Source organism: Corvus cornix, chromosome 7 (genome assembly GCF_000738735.6).
Source record: "Corvus cornix cornix isolate S_Up_H32 chromosome 7, ASM73873v5, whole genome shotgun sequence".
In the NCBI taxonomy this organism is placed as follows: domain Eukaryota; kingdom Metazoa; phylum Chordata; class Aves; order Passeriformes; family Corvidae; genus Corvus; species Corvus cornix.
In genome coordinates this window covers 8,392,461-8,415,447 of record NC_046337.1, presented here as the reverse complement: position 1 = coordinate 8,415,447, position 22,987 = coordinate 8,392,461, and the positions used below count along the sequence as shown (strand labels likewise).

The 22,987-nt window shown below is 37.4% G+C and overlaps 1 protein-coding gene across 2 annotated transcripts in view; it reads left to right on the top strand.

Moving 5' to 3' along the window:
* Nucleotides 1-22,987, top strand: part of CCDC93 (coiled-coil domain containing 93) — a 71,019-nt gene that overhangs the window by 45,696 nt on the left and 2,336 nt on the right. For both annotated transcript variants that reach the window (XM_019290495.3, XM_039555451.1), the window contains 16 exons: nucleotides 2,586-2,686; nucleotides 3,781-3,820; nucleotides 5,259-5,351; nucleotides 5,838-5,888; nucleotides 6,893-6,979; nucleotides 10,257-10,373; nucleotides 11,818-11,880; nucleotides 12,055-12,128; nucleotides 12,677-12,758; nucleotides 13,875-13,946; nucleotides 15,044-15,115; nucleotides 15,379-15,487; nucleotides 18,001-18,083; nucleotides 21,155-21,192; nucleotides 22,101-22,185; nucleotides 22,847-22,960. In XM_019290495.3, coding sequence (XP_019146040.1) covers nucleotides 2,586-2,686; nucleotides 3,781-3,820; nucleotides 5,259-5,351; nucleotides 5,838-5,888; nucleotides 6,893-6,979; nucleotides 10,257-10,373; nucleotides 11,818-11,880; nucleotides 12,055-12,128; nucleotides 12,677-12,758; nucleotides 13,875-13,946; nucleotides 15,044-15,115; nucleotides 15,379-15,487; nucleotides 18,001-18,083; nucleotides 21,155-21,192; nucleotides 22,101-22,185; nucleotides 22,847-22,960 — 1,281 coding nt within the window. The remainder of the gene's footprint in view (nucleotides 1-2,585; nucleotides 2,687-3,780; nucleotides 3,821-5,258; nucleotides 5,352-5,837; nucleotides 5,889-6,892; nucleotides 6,980-10,256; nucleotides 10,374-11,817; nucleotides 11,881-12,054; nucleotides 12,129-12,676; nucleotides 12,759-13,874; nucleotides 13,947-15,043; nucleotides 15,116-15,378; nucleotides 15,488-18,000; nucleotides 18,084-21,154; nucleotides 21,193-22,100; nucleotides 22,186-22,846; nucleotides 22,961-22,987) is intronic.

Here is a 22,987-nt window from a genome sequence, read left to right as displayed (position 1 = left end):
CTAAAGGTTCTCTATCCAAGTGGCTGATCTTGATCTTGTCACTGAAGAGAGAAACAAAATAATCACAATGCTGTTATGGGACACCAGTACCTAAAATTTTCAGTAAATTTAAATGTTAAAATAATTTAAAAAATAAAGAAGATACTTGATTAACAGCGATGAAGGGTTCCCTTTGGTTACTGAGAATCAGAATTTTTCAGGGCTTAGTGTTCATGTTCTATTAATTTGTATTCTGTCTTCTACTCTGTCTCACAGATCTCTAGTTTATAGGTGCATGAAGTTTTTACCTTTGTTCATCATTGCTCAGGGTATCATTAGCCAAATACCTTTTCCCTAAATGTACGAGCTCTGTTAGGATCATGTCTTCTACAGCTGGCACCTGATCTTCTTAATGAAAGATTAGTTCATGAGACCTCTTAAGGCATTAAGGCATGAGTGCAGTCTAGAAGAACACACAGAATGAATTTTCAAGGCAGAATGTTCACAAGCTTTCCCATCTATCCATAGGAACTGGAAGGAGGAGAAGGTGGCTGTTAGATGAAGGCTCCTTTGCAGGTCACTGACACAGATCATGCCATAATCAAACCTCTCCTGATGGGAGAGAGTTTTTAAAGTCCTTGCCAGGAGTTTGAGACACAAACAGGGACTCCCAGCCTTCGCTGCTTCTTGATAGTTGTTTATTAAGTCTTATCAGAGGAAAAGAGTCACTGGCGTGATCCAGACATAGCACAGAGCAGAGAATACAGGAGAAAGTTGAATTATCAAGATTACACAGCCTTTTTAAAGGTAAATTAACCAATGGTTACTGAAAACGTACATTATTTTTACTTTTTTGCCAATTATTCAGTAACAAGGACAGGAACTGTGGAATTCTTTGTCCAATCATCCCAAACTACTTTTACTGCAGAATATGGAGTAGTAGAAGAAGAAGAAGAAGGAGGTTTGGAGAATTACAACAATCCTCCATTTTGATGTTTTTTGCTTTTATCTATTTACTACATTAACAAACCCAAAACCTCTAAATTTTTCACCCTGTGACAATCTTACATAGTAGTCTATCACCTAATTTACACTAGTGTAGTTTCTAGTTCTTCTCTAAGAGTAGGAAGTTTTTTTCAAGGGCGCAGGTCAAAACCAGTGTTGTTCAGGGGGTAAAATTCTTCAAAACAGGCAGAGAAATACTGTCTGCACTCTGGGTTCCCACAGGTCACCTTTAAATCATTGTGCATTGGAACTGGAAGAGAAATCCACTCTCCTCAAAGTGGATCAGCAAGTATGAAAGATGAGTCTGTTGTCTGAATTCGTTATTATAACTGATCTAAGGACCTACCCTTTTTTCTCAAAGGGACAGTACACTAAGATTCATGGTCATGATCGGGCCTAGAGGCTGGAAAAGGGAATGTTAACTATCAGTAATGGTCATTAGAATAAGGACTACTGCTACTGAAAGGTGACTGGCTGGTGAATTGAGGTTATCTTGCAGTGGTTTTGTTCAACTGCTCAGTTACCTGATGCCCAGACTAATGTTTAGGGTATGATGCCTACACTTCATATAGCACAGGTATAAAATAGAATGCCACCATAAAAGTACCAAAAAGTAATTACCTTTATGACTTACATTGCCTTTCTGTAGATGTGAAAGTACATTTAGTGGAAGATCCTTGGTCATAAAAAGCTTTTTCATGTGACAGTCAAAAATGCTGCAAGATTGAATAGCTGCAAGTAAAGATGACAGAAATTAAGATTAGAAATGAAGTAAAAATTGTAAAAAGCAACAGACAAATTCAGGAGAAGCCTGCCAAGGAATATTGTCAATTTTCACTTGTTTGAAATCTCCACTTTGGGATTACATATTTGAAAATGATGGAAAGCCATTTCAGCTGTGTTATGGTGCAGGAATTGTTTGTTGAAAATAATAGTTTGCACAGTGCAGAAAGTCAGATCAAGCAAGAAATATTCTTCCTTTTGTTTTTAAATTGGAAGCAGCTCTATCAGTACAAAATAGTAATTGTGAGTTCTTGTTTTATTTGATGGGCTGTTGTCCAGATATTGGATTACACTGGGATAGAAGGAGATTAAAGTAATTTTACTACCAAACTTCTTGAGACATTTTTGTTCCTTAAATTATAATAAAATCTGCTTTAATTCCATTGTAACCTGTGATCATTGAGTAAATAATAATTGCATTTAATTAACTAATCAGAGTTTAAAAAGAGAATTAACTCACAAAGGAGGTAACATTTCTAGACACTGGCATTAGCCAAATCATTTTAATAGATGTTGAGTGTGTTACTTTTTATTATTCTTTCAAACATGGCAGAGGAGATGGCTGAGACATTGTTCCATGTTAAATAGTAATTTATAATTTTTTTTAAACTTAGACAGTTTCTGTAGCAAATTGCTTAGAAATCAATTCAGTAAGATCTTACAATGTAATTCCAAAAAGAGAAGGTGAAGAAGGATGTTTATTCGGGTAAGTATATTGAGTTGGAAAGCAAACAGTGTGTATATCACTCTAGATAACAATTCCTCATTTATTTTAGAAAACCCTTTTACAAGCTCTGAATTCATTCACTGTCTTGCAGGAGGTTTACAAACCCCAGAGAAAATACAAACGTCAGACGGGAGCTGAGGAACTGCTGGATGAGGAATCAAAGGTTCATGCTACACTTCTGGAATATGGCAGGTGAAAGGCTTCATTTAGCTCTCTGTGGGTTTTGTAGTGTGTATTACAAGCAGTACAGATAACATTTGGGTTGTGGTAGGGTTTTTCCTACTACTTTAGAATTGAACTATTTCAGATTTACTCCTGTTTGGTTTCCAATCTTGTTTAATTACCCTGTAAATTCTTTGGGGACTGGACAGTCCTTGTATGTGTGAACCGTATTTTGTACAATGGGAGACCAAGTTCAAGTTTTATACTCCTACTAGGGTATGTTTCTTTAACATACTTGTTCTTTATAAAAATGGCTTAAATTCACGACCCTTCCAGGTAGTGTGTGTCAATCAATATTGGTTTTTTGCAAGCAATCTGATGAAAATTTGGTGAAAAAGGAGCTGCAGTTGCTGTTGCTTCTTTTTCTAGTTCTCATGTAGTTGCTGAATCATGGTTGAATGTTTTGTCTTCTTACTTTCCTGCAAACTTTCATTCAGAAACAAAGTTACCAAGGCTTTCACTTTTCCATTATCTCTGAAAGTCCCTCTGGTTTACTGAGAGCTCTCCAAACATATAAAAATGAAGTTACAGAGCTTCCATTTCTGGTTTGTATTTCCAGTTTTCTTTTCACAGTTTAGTGGTAAGGACAGCTTGTCTGCTCTCTGAGCTCTTAATACTTAACAAGTGTGGATGACATTTGAATTCCATTTTGTATCTTCTGAGGCTTCTTTTCCCCTAAAGCCATACATTTTTAGATTTTTTTTTTTTTTGTCTCTTTGTTTTGAGTACTTTCCTTTTAACACGGACATGGAGTGTAGTGTAATAACTCAGAACTAACTTTCAAATGGGAAGAGGGCATTGCTTTTTCCCTTCATGAGCTTTACATGACAGTATTTTATGGAAAGTCAAGATTTGCAAATCATGATGGAAGGAGTAGATGGATCTGAAATCATTCTGTAAATATGCTCCAGTACCTGCTTATTTAGTTTCCTTGAAACATTTCAAAACTGATTTAGTCCTGGCTCTTGGTGCATATCTTATGTTGAAAACTGATAGAAACTTAATGTATTTGTGAAAGTCATAAACAACAGTATTTTTCCTTCATGTTGCTATTGTTCTTTTAGGAGATACGGATTCAGCAGACAAGCAGGAAAAACAGAACAGGTAAAAAATGTACTAATTTAAAATACTCAAATTGTGGGAAGACCTGCATTGTTGAAGTGTTAGTTACTGTTAAATCTTAAAAGAAAACAGCAGAATAAACAGCTATAACTTCTGTTATTAACAGATCTTAAAAATGGCTAACTGGAACTAAAAATCTGCATGCTGTGAAAGGTGGAACTGATTACCCTTTTTTAAAGGATTTCCTTCATCTCTGCTCACAGATCACATTTTGCAAACTTTTTTTTTTTTTGCTTAGAAGAAAGAGAGTTTGGATGTTGTATTTGTTTTGATTTGATTTTTACTGTTAGGTAATGACATATCTGGTCTGTTTAGTGAGTATTTTTTAACTGAGTGTTCTATGATGTGACCATTTAAGGGTTTTTCTTTTCAAAGAACCATTCAACTTGGTACGAAATATTGCAGACATTTATTATGAAACAGTTTGTTTAATGTGATAGAGAAAAGTGATACCATGGCATAAATAAATCATTGTTCTTCTTGAAAAGTAACATCCTTGCTGTGCTTTTGATGATTATGGAATCTTAAAACGTCCTTAAAATGCAGTCTACCTGCAGTTTTATTATTTCAGTGCAGATATTAATTTGGCTACAAGTTTGTATTATAGGCAGAGATAATGAAGATAATACATTAAGCATGGTATGGACCCAACAATACATTGAGTAGATTAAAGTGGCTCTTCTTTATTATTTCAATATTCCACATACAAATTTCACATTTAATTTTTTATAAATGGAGATATTTCCCAACCTAAGCATGCCTGTTTTCTCCTCAGATTTTTTTTACTCCCTCGGAGTAACCACTAGTCATGTTTATAGAGTTCACTTTGTTTCTCCAAAAATTCTGTTGCCTTTGGGATATTGTATATTAGACATTCACCATGATTGTTGTGGAAACTGAATCTCCAGTAAGGCAGAAGTGGACAGTGAAATAGGTTAGTGGTGCAGTAGAGTCACCTAGAAATTGAGTCTGGCTGTCCCCAGTTCTCTTTACTTCAGTGGTACGAATTCTTCTAACTGAACCAGGCAGGTTTGCACTTTCTATGTTGTACGTTTGTTACACCAATATTAAGTTGCAAAAACGATTTATGTAAAAAAAAGTTTTCAGTCCTGTCCTGTGTAGTAGGCACCATATTCTTGGTTGTCTCCTGAGATTGGTAGCTCTCAGAAGGCTGTGGAATAAGGAATCTTTGGACCAGATGAGTCCATAGGAAGCCAGAGGCACAGTTGGAACAGTTGGAATACTTGTGAGAAATCAGGGAGGCTTACATTTGGCATGATTTGAGTGTGAGGATGTTCCAGTAGCTGAAATGTATTCATATAAACAGAACAGCTACCTTCCAGTTTTCTCCTTGATGTCTTTCTTAACACTTTAGAATATTGGAACTAGGTATAATAATGTCTTAATTTTTTTTTAAAAGGCTGAAGATAAAAAAGCAGTGCTACCTCCAGGGCTTGCAGCAGCAGGGAAAGCTGAGCCTTGTGATGAAGATGACCTTCAGGCTGCTGAAGAGGTGAGCCCCAGACACAGTAGGCATGGGAGTTACTTTCACTGCCCACCAATTTTCACTGCCCAGTTGTTCTCCAAAAGAAGGAAAATTTTCATGGTTAGTTGAAGTGAGAGTTGCTTCCCACAGGAGAACAGGGAGCCTGAAATTGACGCACAGAATTAATGTTTGTTGATGTTTAATACCCAAAAACCGTTTTTTTTTTGTTGTTTGTTTGTTTTTTTGTTTTTTAATCTGAGCATTTTTTTAAAAGATTGATTTTTGGTTGACAGTGGGAGCTGAATAATCTGAGTGAATGTTTACTGTTATAAGAAATTTTCCTTAAATTTGGTAACTTTAGCTGCCTCTTCTTTAACTTTCACAGCCTTAGTGCCCCACTACATGTTTTAAAACGCATTATATGATACTAATTATATGTATGTGTCCCTGACAGAAAAAGGCTAAATAATAAAAGTTAAATTGTTATGTGTGATTCTTCATATTTTGCTCTAGCTTCGCATTAAAACTCTGATGACTGGAATGGCTGCAATGGCAACAGAAGAGGTCAGTAGCATTTAAAACTGATACAGATTTGTTTAAATTATGGTTGATTGTGGTAATTATTCCTAAAATCAGACTGCTGATTCAGGTCTGAAGTCTTGGAAATGACTGTGTTTAAATTTTCAAAAGGAGAGTGCATAAAAGATGGTTGAATCAGCAAGACAGTAAATTTTACAAGGCTAATTAGTTCATCATTTGCCTTGAAATGATAACAACAATATAAATAAGTGCCTCTTTCAAATGATTTCTACAAGAATTTCAGAGGAAAGATATCACTCTGCAGCTACCCAAGATGCACTGTCTTACTTTGTTCATCTTGTGAAGTTATTCAGAGGAATAATCTTCTTACTGAGGAGAGTGGAGGAAAATTTTATGCCTTTCAAGGTGCTTTTCAGAGCTTTGATAAATATTTATAAACAACAGCATTAGTGTCAGACACTGAAAATACTGGATATGTGATACTGGATATGTATCTTCTTAATTCATTGTGTTTAATGATATAATGGAATTTGTAGTCTGTTCTTTGATTTCTGGGTGAAAGCACTGGGAATAAATTCAGTTGTTAAACATTGTTTCTGTTTATGTTGGAGTCATGAAAGAAAAGGTAATAATTAGTCTCAGAGTTGATTTGACATGCTTTCTACTGAAATCCATTGTAGAATTCAGTTCTGTTTGAAAACTGGTTTTATACATGCATGCAGTTTAAAGGTGAATTCTTGCATGTGCCTGCATGCTTAGAGTTTTATGACTGCAAATGCAAAATTCAGTATAAAGAATAAAAAATAAGTTTCTGAAATACTAATAAAAATTTGCTAAAAAGATTTTAGTGAGAAATTTCTATCAGCAAAATTATGTTTGGGGGGTGAAATGTTTCCTGGACTTTCCTTATGATTAGAGATTTTTACCCATTGCGCAAATTTCTATTTAAAATTAGATCTTACTGGAAATTGGCATGTAAAAGTACAGGCAGTTCCAAAACTCCAAGCATTTTCTTGATACAATTGCAGGGCAAACTGACAGCAAGCACAGTTGGCCAGATTGTTGGACTCCAGTCAGATGAGATCAAGCAAATTGTGTCTGAATATGCTGAGAAGGTGAGTGTGTTACCTGAGTGGGTTTAACCATGTGGTGTTTGATAGCTTGTTAATTTAGGCCTTAAGCTGCCAACTTCATTGCCATGATTCTCTTGAAACACACTTTTTAATACATGCTGTGGGTAGCAGCACAGCCAGAATTTATTTTAAAGAGATTTAAACATACACAGGCTTTTGGTGTGATAGTACACATCCCTGAATTACATTAATGACTAGTTTGGGTTTAAGCACCTGCCTAAAGGCTTTAATGAAGGAAGAAGGGCCTGAGTTTTATCTATTCAAACTACAGGCCTAAATTCTGGATGTGTTTTAAAATGTTCAGTGTTAAGCACAGACATACAGCTCTGTGGGCCTGCTCAGAGAAAAGTCTAGGCCTCCTCCACTCAGATTTCCAGGTGCTTGCACTGGACTCCAGTTCTCAGTCATGCCCTGGATCTTGAGTTTCATTTCATCAAATCCAAACTTTTGTTGCTTTGAGAATTCAAAGCAATTAAATGTGTGTGTTTGCTCCAGTTACTGTGTTGAACTGTGACTGTTTTTTGCAGTAATGTGAGAAGAAAATCTGGCTTTTCAAGCAATTAATGCATATAATACATCACTGCCAGATATGAGCTATAGGTCGCTCTTACTTGTCCAATAGTCTTCTCATATTTCTTCCTTTTTGTTGACACATTTGAGGTATGGAGCTTTCCCATTTTGGAGATAAACCCTATAGCTCAACAGCAAATTCTTGGCCTTTCTCTATTATAAAAGATTGGAAGAATAGAAGCTCAAGGGTCATATTTCAATGTTACATTTCTTCTGTTCTGAGAGAAGGCAGCAGGACCTTGACTATTATAGTAGAACAGTGATTAATACTCTGGAAAGTAAGAACTGATTCAAGTCAAACCAAAAATAGATCACTCTTCAAATCTATCGAATGTGATTAAAAAAAAAAATAAAATTTCTGTGCATGTATGCATGTACTAGGAAAAGAATTAAGGAAGTTATCAAAGAGTTTATTGAAACATCAGCAATGTTTGGATATAATTCTAATAATCTTAGCCCAAGGTAACTATACATAGCCTGAGAAACACAGCAGTGCTTATTTGTCCACCAGAGTCTTAACAGAATCCACAAGCCCAGTGAAGATAGCTGGCAACCCAAATTCTGGGTCTGATGTTGCCATATGCCAGGACCTTTCTTACAAGAGGCATTTTTGCACAAGATCAATGCTTACAGTTTTCTGCATTTGCCCCTCCTCTGCTCCCATGTTAACTTGCTGGGTGAACTGGAGGATTTCAGTGTCGTCCCTCACCTTCTAAAAATGTTGGCAGAAAATTATTAATGAGTAGCAAATTGATCATCTTTAAACAGTCAGAGAGATTAGTGCTCAAATACAGCTTCTTAAACTATGCTCACGAGGCAACTGCTGTTTCAGTGTAGTGAGAGATCAGGTAACAAAAAGGTCAAAAGCAAAGTGGCTTCTATAATTTGTGCTTGCTTTCTTCTGTGCTGAAAGATGGGTTTTTCTCCACAAGTTGGAACCCACATCCTTGATAACTTTAAAGCTACAGTGTTGTTGCAGAATGGATGCTTAGCCCACAGTGACTGCATGATGCTCACCCCAGTCTTTTTCATTTGCAGACCAGGATTTCTCTGCAGAAACCTCTGTATTGGGGTGATGGTTCTTTCCCATTTTCAAAAAGCAAGCTATAAAATTCACTTCTTGAAATATGATCCTTTTTTATTTAATGCCAAAGCTGTAGTGTATGGATTTTTACTGTTTTTGCAAACATCAGTCTCAGACTGGTTTAGCTCATGTTTCTTTCTCTTGCATTTCCATTTTTCTCCATTTGTATCTTATGCATGTAAAAGGCTAATGTGTGGTGAGAAGGATGAGGCTTTGGAATGTATAACATGATGAAGGAATGTGGTTTGACTAAATAAGGAGAGGAGTAAGTAAGACTGAATGTGTATTTGTTGAGTGGTTCAGGGTTACAGGTGTTGCTTAGAGGCACTTCCAAAAGGAAAGCAAGCCTGTGGATTGATGGGTTAAGATGTCAGGATTGGTCTTTTCTTGCTGTGGATGTAAAAACATAACAAATCATTAAGCTGCTCTTCAATATGAATAACACAGAAAATGGAGAGGAGGAAAACAGGTTTTGCCTCTTATTTTCATTTAAAATTAAGCAGCTTACCCATCTGCCTAGAGTGGAACCAGGAGCAAATATGAGTGAAGAGTTTATCACACTTCTTGTAGCATTTTCTATGATTATGCATTGTAGCAGTTGTCAACATTTGGTAATTATTCAAAAAGCACTTAGTATTGAAGTCTTTGACAGGCTATAAATTAGCACTTGAGGTACTTGAAAATTAACTGGTTTTCTAATGAAATATTGGAAAATGGATTAAGTGGAAAAAAGAAGTCTGAGTGCATGAAGAAAATTACCAAAATGGATGGATTTAAGTGTTAAAGTGAGGACTTGCAAAAGGTACAAATAATTTTTAGGCAAATAATCCCTTAGACATCAAGATATTGCTGGTTTTTAATGATTCTTTTGTCTACTGCAAATACACAATTTCTATTATGTATGTTATTTCTGATAAAGAATGTTTCTGTCAGCTTTGCTTTCACAATCCAGGGAGAACCAGAGACTGGATCCAGATTGCTGTCTTCCTTATGTATTTTATGAGACACTCTTGGCAATGCATGCTGGATGGAGTAGTTCTCAAAGGCTGGTGTCAATAGTACACCTGCACACACAAAAAAACCTCAGTGGTAAATGTATCTACCACACTGAGTATGGCATTGTCATTCACCATAAAGATGCATCCAAGCCTCTGTTTCAGAATCTAAATCCACTATTGTTCAAGGCTTCTGAAAATTCTGGAGCTACTTACTGGGGTGTACAACATCTCTGATTCAACAAGTTCAGTGAATATCACGGCTTAATGTGTTTTTTAGTACACTTACATTTTTTCCATTTAAGAACTCTACCAGGTTTAACCATAATGCTGATGCAAAAAAATTGTCTGTCTTCTAGTACACTGTAGCATTTCCACCTGTCCCAGGGCACCTGACTTTTTTAGCTTACTTTACTTGTAAATTTTGGAATATAATTCAGTTGTTTAGCTGCTTCCTTATTTTGATGTGAGATGAATCGGTGGTTCATTCTGTTGGACAGGGGAACACAGTTTTTTATAAGGTGTGTCCCACTTCGGTGTTTCTTAAGCTTCTGAAGAAGCAGAAAACAATGTTGGGAGGTCCAAAAGGCTGTTGTTATTGTTTTTTCAGCAATCTGAGCTTTCTGCTGAGGAGCGACCAGAAAGGCTTGGAGCTGCCCAGCAACACAGAAGGAAGGTGGCATCTCTGAACAAGCAGATTTTGCAAAAAACCAAACTCCTCGAAGAGGTAAGTATTGCATGTGTAATAAAGAAGAAAACATTGATAAAAGTGGTTGATAACAAAGTTTTTGCCATCCAGAAAAGATTTGCAAGCTGTCTTCTGCACCAGCAATTTGTCATGCTGAACGCTGATTTCTCTGAATGTCTTGCTTGCGTTGGCCTTGGATTGTGAGAATAGGTTGTGTTCTTGGGGGCAGTTAGCTCAATTAATTTTGGGGAGGACCATGCTATTTGCCATTTTAAAGCTTGAGGGCCCTTTAATTCTGTGCTGCTTGTTTTCAGTACATAACAATCTCAGTGCAATTTTTATATGGGGAAAAAAATGTACTGACAGCTGTACGCCAAATATAATCCTTTTATCACTTCAGTGAAGTAAAAATTTCCTGGCTGAATTTTATTTACCACTTGCCAAAAGCAGCTTTTGAAATCAGTGACAGTCAAGACCCCGCCTTTTAAAAAATGTTTATGGAGTTCTGGCTTCAATACTGCAGTAAATTTTGGCAAGATTTCTCAAAACTAACAGTTCATGTCAGTTTTCATGAGATGCAGACGGCAGAATTAAATTTTTTTCAGCTAGTTGTAATTCAGTCTATTGGCGAATTATTGGTGAAAAATTACGAAAAACAATGAAAAAGCTTTCTTTTTATAAATTCGGCTGTGGAAAGGGAAGAGTAAGAACAATAAGTCACAGCTCTGTGTTGTGAATAGCAAACTAAAGCAGCATGAAAGGAAGTGGAACTGAGTTACATGTGCATTTTTTGTTTGCTCACTTTTGCTCCACTTTTGTAAACCACATCCCATTTTTGTTGTTACTATTTGCAATGTTATCTTAAATCATAAGGAGTTTAAGGAAGGATGTTATTTTAAAGTTAGCCTCTGTAATTTAATTGACAAGGGAAATACCTAATATTTGATTATAATACATATTTTGCTAACTGCCTTCTTAATAGACTTTCCATAGTTACACAAAAGAAAACCATAAAGCAGCTTGGTTATTTGGTGTGGAAATGTCTGTGGTTTGGTGCTGTAATGCTTCTGTGCAAGTCTTGAATTGCCATGACTTATCTGGAGAAATATAAAATGGGACTCATTCTTAGCCTGGTGTAAAACTAGGCCAGTACAACCAGGCTAAAAAAGTTTGACCAATTTAGCAGAGATTCTGTCCAGTAAGTCACCATTCTGTTGGGCTCTATTTTGTAAAATAAAAGTTTATTCTGGGACTTAATGCATGTAAAAGGTGGTAAATGTTTGCTGTTAGTAATTAAATATTCAATCAGAATTCTTGCAATCAGATGCAAGAGTAGCTGACAAGAAAAGACAGTGTTTGTTGTGCTTGGCCTGCTGTTTGACAGACAACCATTATGAAGAGCTCAAATATTCTCTGTTCTCCATTACAGGTGTAATTAGTGTGAATATAGAATCCAACTCTTTTTTTTCCTCTTTCATAACAGTTGCAAGCTAAATGTGCTGATCTGCAGGCAAAATGTACCGAAGCAAAAAAGACATTAACAGAGGTAATCTTTGTATGTTTTAATGTGTGCTGATTGTGGCTGAAACTTCTTTGAGAAATTCTGTGTGTGAAGGGATATATTAAACAGTGAAGGTGTTTGCCAGCTTAACTCACTGATCTCATGGTGTGGGAAAGTCACTTTATTATTAATCAATTTATTATCAATTGTAACCCTTAGGTTAAGAGTTACAGTGAAAAGCTGGACAAGGAATTGGCAGCCTTAGAGACAATAGAATCCCAAGCAGATTCTAGGTAAGTGTCTTCCTTTGTTACATTTCTGAAAAATAATGGTTTTAAAATGAATCATTCAGTGTTTCTTGCTTTGTCAACCTAAACAGATAACTAAAATTTAAAAATTAAATAATTCTCCAGCTTGCTTTTCAAAGACAGGAAAATATTACAATAGAATTCAGTCAGAATGAAAAGTGTCAGTCTGTAGTTCAAAATAATTGTAGGTGTTTCAAACAGAAGAACACTAGACACATTTGACAAGTAGATGAGGCCTTCTTGATTTATTTTGTTCGTATTTGAAGCCTTCATCTCACATAAATTAAATAGGAGTCTCTCAAAACTTCCACAATAATGAGGTTAAAACATAGCAAAGCCATCAGAATAGTCAGTGTAATACTGCATCTTTATTTTGACCTTGGTATATCAGTGGTGATACTTGGGGTTTTAATTTACCCAGGTTTTATTATAAATTTATTCAGAACTCAGATTGTTTTAATATATGTTAATTCTCCATCTGTTTAAATTAGAAACTAAAAATCTAACGTGATTTACTGGATCTTCAAATTTAGCATATTACAGAGTCTGCGAGCACTGGTGGCCATGAATGAAAACCTAAAAAGCCAGGAGCAAGAGTTCAAAGCACATTGTAGGGTAAGTTCCAGTGTCTCCTACAAGGATTCATTTAAAACTTGGTAAATAAGCACTTTACTGATTTGTTGTTGTGCTGTGTGTCCCTGTCTGTCATCTGTCCCACACCCCCAGCCTCCAGGTAGCAGTAACTCCAGGTTTATGTTGAATGTTAACACCCCTGGAGCAGGGAGGAGTGAGGAAGGCATCTGAGTCGTGTGGCCTTCCTTAGTACAGGGCAGTTCCCAGACACCACACCTGCCTTGTGCTGGTCAGAGCTGTGGCTCTTGTGGCTCCTCTGCCTCCCATTCCCATTCTGCTAAAATGTAGGTGTGGGGTTGGGCTGTACTGGACACGCACCTGTGCTGTCACAGCCTGAAATGGATCATCTCTCCCTGGATAATGCAGCCAGCAGTGCCCTGAGAGGTGCCCAAGAGGAGGGGTCAGCAAGGCCCCTACCTTTGGAGCAGGCCACTGAAAGAGACAAGAATGAGTTGGAGCTATTGGAGTTTTCAGAGCTTGTTTGAGTTTTACTGCTTAATTGCTGTGTTTGGTGTCCTGCTACTGCTGTGTTTATGGACTGCCCAGAGATTGGATCAGAGAGAAGTGTTTTCATTTCCTTCTATTCAAACAATAGTGGATGGAATTTAATAGAATGAAAAGAAGTAAATACTGTTCTAAGGCCTAGACTGAGTATAGGAACCTTGTTTTCCCATACATACACCTTTGGAAAGCTCGGAAGGATTGCAATGGAAACTTCATTGCAAGGAACTCTAGGTTCATTCATTTCTACAAATGCCATACATTGCAGTCCCGTGTCACACTGTTGTAACGTTGCTTTGCTTCTTCAGTTTTATTTTCCATGTCACTCATGAGTTGTCTTAGCTGGATCTGGTATATTTGCAAGTAAGAAATAAATCTGTTCCTGTGTTTGATAAAAGCAGACAGTTTAATGTAATGAATATTAATGGCTGCCTTACCCTTAAGCAGGGAATGCTGTTTAATCTTCCAAATTTAAATATAATGTGTATGGTCAGCTCTAACATTTTGTTAGAAGTGTGTGTGGTCAAGATCCTTCTCTCCCCTGTTAAGAGAATAGGTCTCAGTTAAAAGAATTATCAATTTGTGTTTGTTTTAAAGGAAGAAATGGAGAGACTACAACAAAACATTGAGAATTTGAAAGCTGAAGCAGCAGAAAATGGGGAGGAACAGGTAATAGCAAATGTCTAAGTTTTATTTTCAATTTGTGTTTTGAAATGTTGGTTTGGGTCCTTCTGACTTTTGGGACATTCTTATAAGCAGTAAAGTGTCTGCTGGAATATCTGAAAAGCTCTGTAAAGCCACAGTTCAGGCTGATAATCATAGAAATACAGGAGTCTGAAAGCAGCTGCAGCTTTCTCTGTTATTCTTGCAGAATCCATGGGGCTCTGCTCATAGACGCTTTTGTGCCTTTTACTCCTTTCTTTGTAGTACCAGAGGAGAATCTCTGGGTGTTGTGCTAAGAGCTGTGCATACCTCTGACAGAAACAGAAACAGGTCCTCCTCAGAAAGGATGTCTGCTTTGGTTGGTTTTTTCCTTAGAAGTGGGGTTATCTGAAGGATGAAAGCACGAGCTTTCAGTGGCTGGGTGCACTGCATGCAGTGAGCAGCTGTCAGAAGTTAGGCTTTAACACAAGTGCATCCAGACTGATGGCAATGAATAATGAATGAACAGAAAAGGAAAAGCTTCAATGACTTTATTTTCAGTGGGTAAACATTTGATACATTCACGCCTCTGGAACAAGGCAGATTACAACTTCCATGATGCTGCCGTCCTCCTCAACACAGCATGAAAAAATTAAAATGTAAATCTAAATCTTGAATTTTTTAGCAGGAAAAAGTTACCTTGAAGTCCACACTGCAGGAAATCTAGAATACGTGTCAGAGGGTTTATGTTCTGTTCAGGTGCCATGTTTATTCTTAATCCCACCGCTGAATCAAAGTATAAACACAGACAAGAGATACTGATAATCTTTCGATCTGTATCTTCATTTAAAGTGTGACTGTTATACTGTATAAAGTGCAAAAACTATTGATAACTCTTAAAAACTAAAATATCAAAAGTTAAAAGCTATCTAAATGCACTTGTTTACAATAAATTATGTCAGGCTTTTAATACAGATCATGAATTATTATTAAAAAAACCCTAAACAACAAATGGTGATGTTATTGTGGGAGCCAAAGACAGACAAACCCAGTCTGCCCATTTTTGCACTGCAGCTCTCATATGCTACTGTAATACACTACTGTTTTGGGTTCTCAACTTCCAGGAGCCAAATAAGGTTATAGAACAGCAGTACAAAGCTGAGAAAGAGAAACTGCAAAAGATCCGCCTGCTACTGGTGAGTATCTCTTTGGGTACTTGTACAAAATAGTTGATGTTTGTCTTATCTTGTAACTTCTAATACTTCATTTTGTTGTTCTAATTTTAACAAGTGTTTCTGCCAGAAATCAATTGCAAAAAAAAAAAAATTGATCCTCAGCCAATGCTTTTTGTTTTTAAAATCAATTATTTAATAACAAAGTATTACTGGGGGGGCTTCATCCATTTTAAGAAGAGAACAAGAAGAGGCTTTCTTTTCTCCCCTCCTAACTTTCTATTCAGGCACGAAGAAACAGAGAAATAGCCATTTTACAACGCAAGATTGATGAAGTACCCAGCCGAGCTGAGCTCACACAGTATCAGAAGAGATTTATTGAACTTTACAGTCAGGGTATGTATATCAAGCAGGAGCATCCTGCTGAAGGCTAAAGCCCTGAAAGGAGGGCAATTGCATTTTAAGCATATGGCATGTAACAACAGAACTTACTGATTTGGTGGTATTTTAAAGGTCTTTGGTACTTACGTTACACATCATATTTTTGAGGTTTTATAAGCTGGGCTTTAAGAATTTTCCTAGGGGTGAAACTCAATGTACAAGATCTCTGGACTAAATTTTGTCTGCAACAGGTTCTATCATTTAGGTTAATGACCAGTGTGTTTTGAAAGTCCTTAATTTACCATTTACAAATGAGGTTGCTGTGACTTTGAGTTGTGTTTAATTAATTTGCCTTGCCATTAGATTGCTTCTATTGTTTCCACTGACATGACATAACTGGTTCTGAACCAAACTATGTCAAGAACTACAAGCCATCTCTTGAAGGGATTGGTTTCTTTCATTTTTTATTAACACAATCCTGAAGTAACTTGGTAGGAGCAGAATACAAATTGTCTTTAGCTGTTATGGTCAGAAATTATAAAATTGGAAAACATTTCAAAGTTGTTCCATTAAACTTATAACAGACCAGTATGCTTACTGGTGTATATTTAACTAGCTTGTGTATTACAGTAAGAAAACCTAGCTAATGATTCGGAGATATTCTGCATTTATTAAATATGTGTGTGAACCAAGCTCTGGAAGGGTGAGCAGTTCCAAACTGGTTATCTGAGTGTGATCCAAATCCCTTGCCCTGCTGGGGCATCTCCAGGGGCACAGTCTTGTGCTGTCCCTCCGCATGTGTTGTCTCACTCATGGAATAGATGTGAGTACAAATGCAGTACTTCTTCCCCCTTCTTTGCTGTGCCATGCAGTTTTTTAATCAAGTCCAACTATAAAGAACTTTGTTGTTTTGCATTCAGTTTTCTGCAGATTCCCTGTCATGTCTAATTCAAAGTCTCTGGTCAGAGCTACCTGCTCAGAAGATGGAGCTTCATTTATATCTGAAGTACAGAGAGACTGGGATCAAAGAGACTTGTGCAGCTTTGGGTGTAGATTTAAGATGCTTTGAATTTTATGGGGCTTTGTTTTCTAGAGTACAAAGTGTGAGTAGTATCTCAGGATAACACACTGCTCAGTCGTGGTTGCGAGCCTGCATTCTAAGCTAAGCTTCTAGAGAAATGAGCTGGAAATCTCTGGCCAGTTCTTCTGTGATTTGTGGTATTTTTGGAGGTTTTTAGAGGCTTTTCATTTAGCCAGGTTCCGGTGACCTTCAGTTGCCAAAATGTGGTTTTTTTGAACTTTGATTCAAGGGCTGTTAGACAAGACAGTTTTCAGGGATAACTTCCAATCTTAGTGATTTTGTGATTTTTGTACCAGAATGTTTTTCAGTTACAATATTCAGCGCTTTGTTTTTGACCTAACTGAACATCTTCCACTGAAAACATTGAAGAGAATCAATGAGCCAGTTGGTTCCTTCTTCCTCTTCTCCCTTTGTCTGTCATACCCTGCATGGGTTCTGGTCTGTACCCACAAGGCTCCATAGGTTGGCACAATTTCCAACACAGTGGAAATCTTGAAAGGTTTTCTGAATTACGTGGAATCCTCTCATGAAAGACTTGTGACTACTAGAGCTGCTGGAAGAACAGAAAAAGTTGCATGAAGGAAATGGTTTGGGAAAGGCCTCTTTTTCATTTGCCAGCAGTTCTGCAAATCCCAGACTAATGAGCATGATTTCACTGAGGTTTATCATTTTTAATCCATGCATTTTTTCCAGGTTCTGGTTTCTAGCCAGAATGACTTTTGCTGCCTGTTGAACTCTTTCCTTGGGAATCACAAATATCCTGGGTTTCCTTAGGCATTGAAGAACTAAAGACTAAAGGAACACTCAGCAGATTTGAGTATGATCTTGTAGGCCCAAAGGGAAGGCATGTCTGAGCCTTACCTTCCCAGCTGAGCTCTGACCAACATCTGCTGTAACCACCTAAACCAGAAAGTATTATTTAATTCTATCCCCACACATAGATTATAAGGAGATAAAACCACTTTAAAACAGCAAAAGCTTTGTTGGGCATCCTGCACATGTGTAGTTTGAAACACACCAGCCTAATGCACTTTTTTCCACACAGTGCTACCAGCTTATCTGCTCTTCCCTGTCCCTGCCGAGCCTGTGCCCCTCCAGCAACACGGGCAAAGCCACTGTGGGCAGCACAGCTGCCTGTGTGATTGTCAGGGTAAAGCTGGGGAAGGAAGCATGAAAGGCAGCTGATGGTGCCAACATGTGTTGGCATAAAGGGCTGTCAGCAGTTGGGACTTAATTTAGACACTGAGCTGTGTAGTTCTTACAAGAGATGATAGCTGGAAACCCTGCTGAGACATCCTCTGGAAGGAGGTTCCCTCTGCATGGACATTAATGAGTGTGTTCCATTATTGATAGTGGAAAGTATGTTATATAAAGCCTATGAAGTATTTTTACAGATTCCATTTTACCTCATGTTCTTTTATTATTCTACCCCCTTTTTTGTTTGCAGTCTCAGCAACTCACAAAGAAACGAAGCAATTTTTTACCCTTTATAATACACTGGATGATAAGAAAGTATATTTGGAAAAGGAGGTAAGAAAAGGTTATTACTGTTTCCTAAGTATTCAGTCTGTGGGGAAGGAAATAAAAAGTTTTTGCTTGGCTTTCACCATATTCAGTCCTGTCAGAGCAGAGTTACTGGTCTTTGTAAATAAAAATGGAACAACTGATTCATAAGAATATTTCTAATCTTGGAGGGGAAATGGTCTGTGTTGTAAAAGAATTGCTGTTAGTAAAGCATGTTTAAACCACTCGCTGTGCGCTCAAAACATGAGCAGCATCCGATCAGCAAATATCTCTGCCCTAATGTCACAGCACCAAATTACCCTTTTTTCTCTTTTTAGTCAATACTTTTTATTTTGAACCCAGACTACAGTCAGTAACTGGAGTGCAAATTCCAGCTGCTGTCAGAAACATCAGAGTTAGGTCTCAGGGTCTGAGCTGCCTACACTTAAGTTGCTGGTGATTTTACTGGGTCAGAGGAGCAGTTTTCATGAAAGCAATTTGGTTTTTTCCCCTCCTCTCTCCCATTTATGTAGAGTTTGCCTCTTTCCTGGGCATAAGTGAGTGATTTCAGTTTTCTTTTTTTTGCAGTGACAAATGTCTGATTTCAGTAAAGATGGAGAAATAGGAGGAAATAAGAGTAGATAAAAATTATGACTTTACTTTTAAAATATAAATGTTTTGATACCTGAGGTTTCGCTGTTTATTCTAATAAAATAAGAACATATTAGTGAGTTTTGCTTTACTTAGATATATTTGTTTAGTTTGTGAGACAAGCAGTGGTCAAATTCCTGATGATATAAAGATACTTTTCAGTGTCCTTTCACATCCTGTTTTGGAGATCATGAGCAACCATTTCCTTCCCTTAAGCAGCTGATACTAATCCATGTTAGGTAGTTTTCATTTTTTCCATTCAGAAAAATCATATACCAGATTTTAAAAAGCTGCATTAAGTAGAAGCTATAGAATTTGTATTACTTTAATTTCTCCCCTACATTAGAGTTTAATACAGATTTATTTATTTGGGTTTTTTTATTTTAATTTTGGTTTGGTTTTTTTTTTTGAGGGGAAATCTGAAAATTAAAAAAGCATACAGAGATTGTTTTTGAAATGGGGACATAAAAAGCAGGTTAGAGAGAATACAGAAACAGAATATAGAGCAGATTTATTTCACTGTTGTATAGAATGGGAGTACTCTTGCCAAAATAATTCCATGCCTTTTGGGGGTTCACAGAGGGAATTCCGAATGTCTTCTGATGCCATCTTAACTTCGTTAAATGTATAATGTCATTGAGACTTCCTTGAGATGCATTTCATATTAGAACCAAGGTTTCAGCAAGTAAATATTTTCTAACAGTGCATAAAAAAATGTCTTTGGCATCTGTGCCTCACAGAGATTTCTGGAATATATTGCACTTTGTCTTGTTCCTTGTATTTGGGGGGGGGGGGGAGGGGGTTTCCCCTTTTTCCTCCCCAAACCAGCCCTTTTGTAAAACACACTGAGCATCACTGCTTTAAAACAACAATAGTAAGAATTGTTGTACAGTTGAATTTTGGCCATGAAGGTTTTAGTTCTGACATGAAAGGTCTCTGTGAACACTGTTCATATTTTAATCATAGTTTGAGAAAGATCCATTTTTAAAATACTTTTAAACTCATTTTTTCATAATGTCTTTCAATTTTGGGGTGTGCACGCTGATTTCACTGTAGTGTAACACATCCACACTCTTCCTATGCAGTGGTTGTGCAGCACTGCTGTGCAGGGACATTATCCCTGGCTTGCATGTTTTGTGGTATAAATTGTAATTATGTTCTCAAGCACAGGCTTAGTGGAAGTATCTTGAGGCAGGGATATGGACGTGGCAAATATTGATAAGTAATGCAGTAATTTCACTGCTGTAAATAACAGGAATTCTTAAGCATCTTGGCTGCTTGGGAGTCTGTTCAGAATTTGTTTGAATTTTCCAAGGGAAGGTCAGGAACACCTGCAGATTCTGCCATGCCTGGTTATTGCCATCTCATTCAGGTGGAAGATTTTATATTTGGGAGAGACGAGTTCAGCTTTGTGTGGCAGGTGATTCTGCTTGCAACCCTTGGGTTTGTTTAGTGCAGAACTCTTCAAATACTCATCAAAAGCAAAAGCTGCTTGGAAGCCTTAACCACAGGAGACTTGCAAGATGTATTCAAAGCTGAGAGAAAGGATTGCATTAATTGCCAGTTGTTGAATTTTAATGCTCTCAACAATATGTAAAAAACAAAAAAAACCACAGGCAGGTACATAGGATGTATTCCATATAGTTTAATTAGTAAGGGGAATTTATACAAGCAGCAAAGTATTCCTGAGATGCTGTTATAAATGTCTATTTTTGTCTTGATTCTGTGCAATGCTACTGTTTTGTAAGAGAAGCCAAACCTCTGAAATGCCATTCTATACTTTTTATGAGTGCACCTTTTAGCATCCAGTAGAATACACATAAGCCAAGTGAGCAATGATGCATGGCTGGTAGGAAACCTGTAAACCTCATCCGCACAGTGAAAGCAGTGCAGGAATTCACCTGCTGCTCCTGCACTGCTTGGAGAGTCTTCAGAGGCTTGTGTGGAAGTAGTTCTTCAGAATACGTTCAGTGGTTCCCATCTCAGAGGCAAAAGTGGCTTCTTTCCTGTCTATTTGTGATATGCTTGTGCACAGTCACTGTTCAGCACTGGACCAGTGTCTGCAAGGTGCTTTTATGTCAAGTTTCAGCACACACTGAACATGTGTACAGGCCACTTTACCTTACTGCTTTCGTTTGGGAAGGCAGCATGCTGGAAGATTCTCAGTGGTATAATTAAGTGCCAGTAAAATGTCAAGTCTCTGTTGTGGTCCAACATTTACTTCTGCTTTCTGTGATTCCACCAGTGGGATAGATTTTACTAAATCAAAAGGATTGGGGTTTAGCTTCTGAAAGAAAACTCATGGAGATTTTTGTACATCTGTCTGCTTTTGAGGGTATTATCTATATAGTCATTTTTTTTAAACTAAAATTCATCTTATTGTCTCTGAAAATTCATATCAGAAAAGACAAATGTATATTTTCTTCATTTTTTTTTCTAACTCACAGGTTAACTTACTGAATTCTATCCATGACAACTTCCACCAGTAAGTTATGGGTTTTATCTCTTTAATAGTTGCAAAGAATAGTTGATTGGACAAATGGGAGTGGGCATCAGTTACAGAGACTAAAAATTTCTTAGAAGATTTTATAGTCATAAGCTGATTTATAGAATGGTTTATTAACTCTGTTTAAGCCAATTGGGGAATCACAGACTTGGAATTACATAACTTTATAGCCAACATATGTTTTTAATACCTGACTGTTTAGATGTGGAAATTCAGTCATAATTTTCCTGGAATTAATTAAAATATTTTCCTCCTTTTTGTGGAGTTGTGGTTATTACATTATGTACAAAACATTAGACAGGGACATATTTCAGACATGTTTATTATAAACTGCCTCTGTATTTGAAGATTTTGATACAGTGTGCAGTCTTTAGGTAAAATCATGGTTCTCTTGGAAGTTCATGGTCAAATACCTGTCTGTGATGCAGCCAGTTTTTATTTTTCTCTAATGATTTTGAGGTCTAAAATGATTTCTAGGCTTTCCCTATTACAGTGTGAAATTACTTTGTACAATATTTGGTGTTCTCCTAGACCTCTAGTCACCTTCTTAGCATTCACAACAGAGGCTTTTCTTTAAAAATAATGCTTTTATTTAGTTATTAGCAATTGGTTCCTGTACAGCACATGAGAGCAAGGAACAGACTTGAGCTGACAGGGAGAACACTTGTGATGAGCTCTGAGTCTGAGCTCTCTCTGTTCCCATCTCTTTGGTAGCTCACACCAGCTGAAGAGCTGCACTGTCACTGGTACCAGTGATTAAAAGGATGAATTTTTACACAGAACACTAAGCAATGAGGACTGCTGGACATGGGTAGATGTGCAAGACAGCTGCAGCTGAGACACAGTGTCCCACATCCCTGTCAGGTGTTCCATTTTCTCCTTTCCAGAGCCATGGCATCGTCTGGATCTCGGGAGCAGTTTTTGCGGCAGATGGAGCAGATTGTAGAAGGCATCAAACAGAATCGAATGAAGGTCTGATACTCCTCTCACTTTCTTTGCTAGAACCTGGGAATTATCTCAGCAAAGCCTCTTGGAAATAATTGTGCATAGAAAGATCCATTACATGAGGTGCAAATTAGGCGAGCAACTAACAAGTATTAATTCTTTTCACATTCGTCAGAACCTTCTCACCACCAAATGTCAATGCATAGAGTATGACAGAGGTGTTATAACAGCTCTGTCCTGACAGGAATCTTATACCCCTTACCCTCATTACTGGCAGTGCAGTGATTTAAATGCTTGAGACAGCTGAATGCCGCTGAAGTCAGTGAGAACTCTTCCATTTGCACTGCGTGGGTGCAGTCAGACCTGCACCTCAGGCATGTTTTTGCAGACAGCTGGAGCTGGCTGAAGGTGCTTTCTGCTGCTGAAGAGGGTCAGCAGCACCTCCGAGTCCCAACCATCAGGTGCCCTTGTCCCAGTTGTACCTATAATGCCACTGGAACTGAGACTTCAGCATTAGGCTCTTAATTTTCAAGAGCTAATCTCAATGTTCATTGCATTTCAAGCACAAGCCAGGGGTATGTTTATGTAGCATGTGTCTCCCCTTGTGTGCTATAGATAGTTGTTCCTCGTGCAGTATGTCCGTGTGTCTGTGTGTATTCCATCTCTTATCCTTCCTGCACACCAACAGATGGAAAAGAAGAAGCAAGAAAACAAAATGAGAAGAGACCAGTTGAATGATGAATACCTAGAGCTTCTAGAGAAACAGAGGCTTTACTTCAAAACAGTGAAAGAATTTAAAGAGGTAAGAACACTTTTGCTACGTAAACTG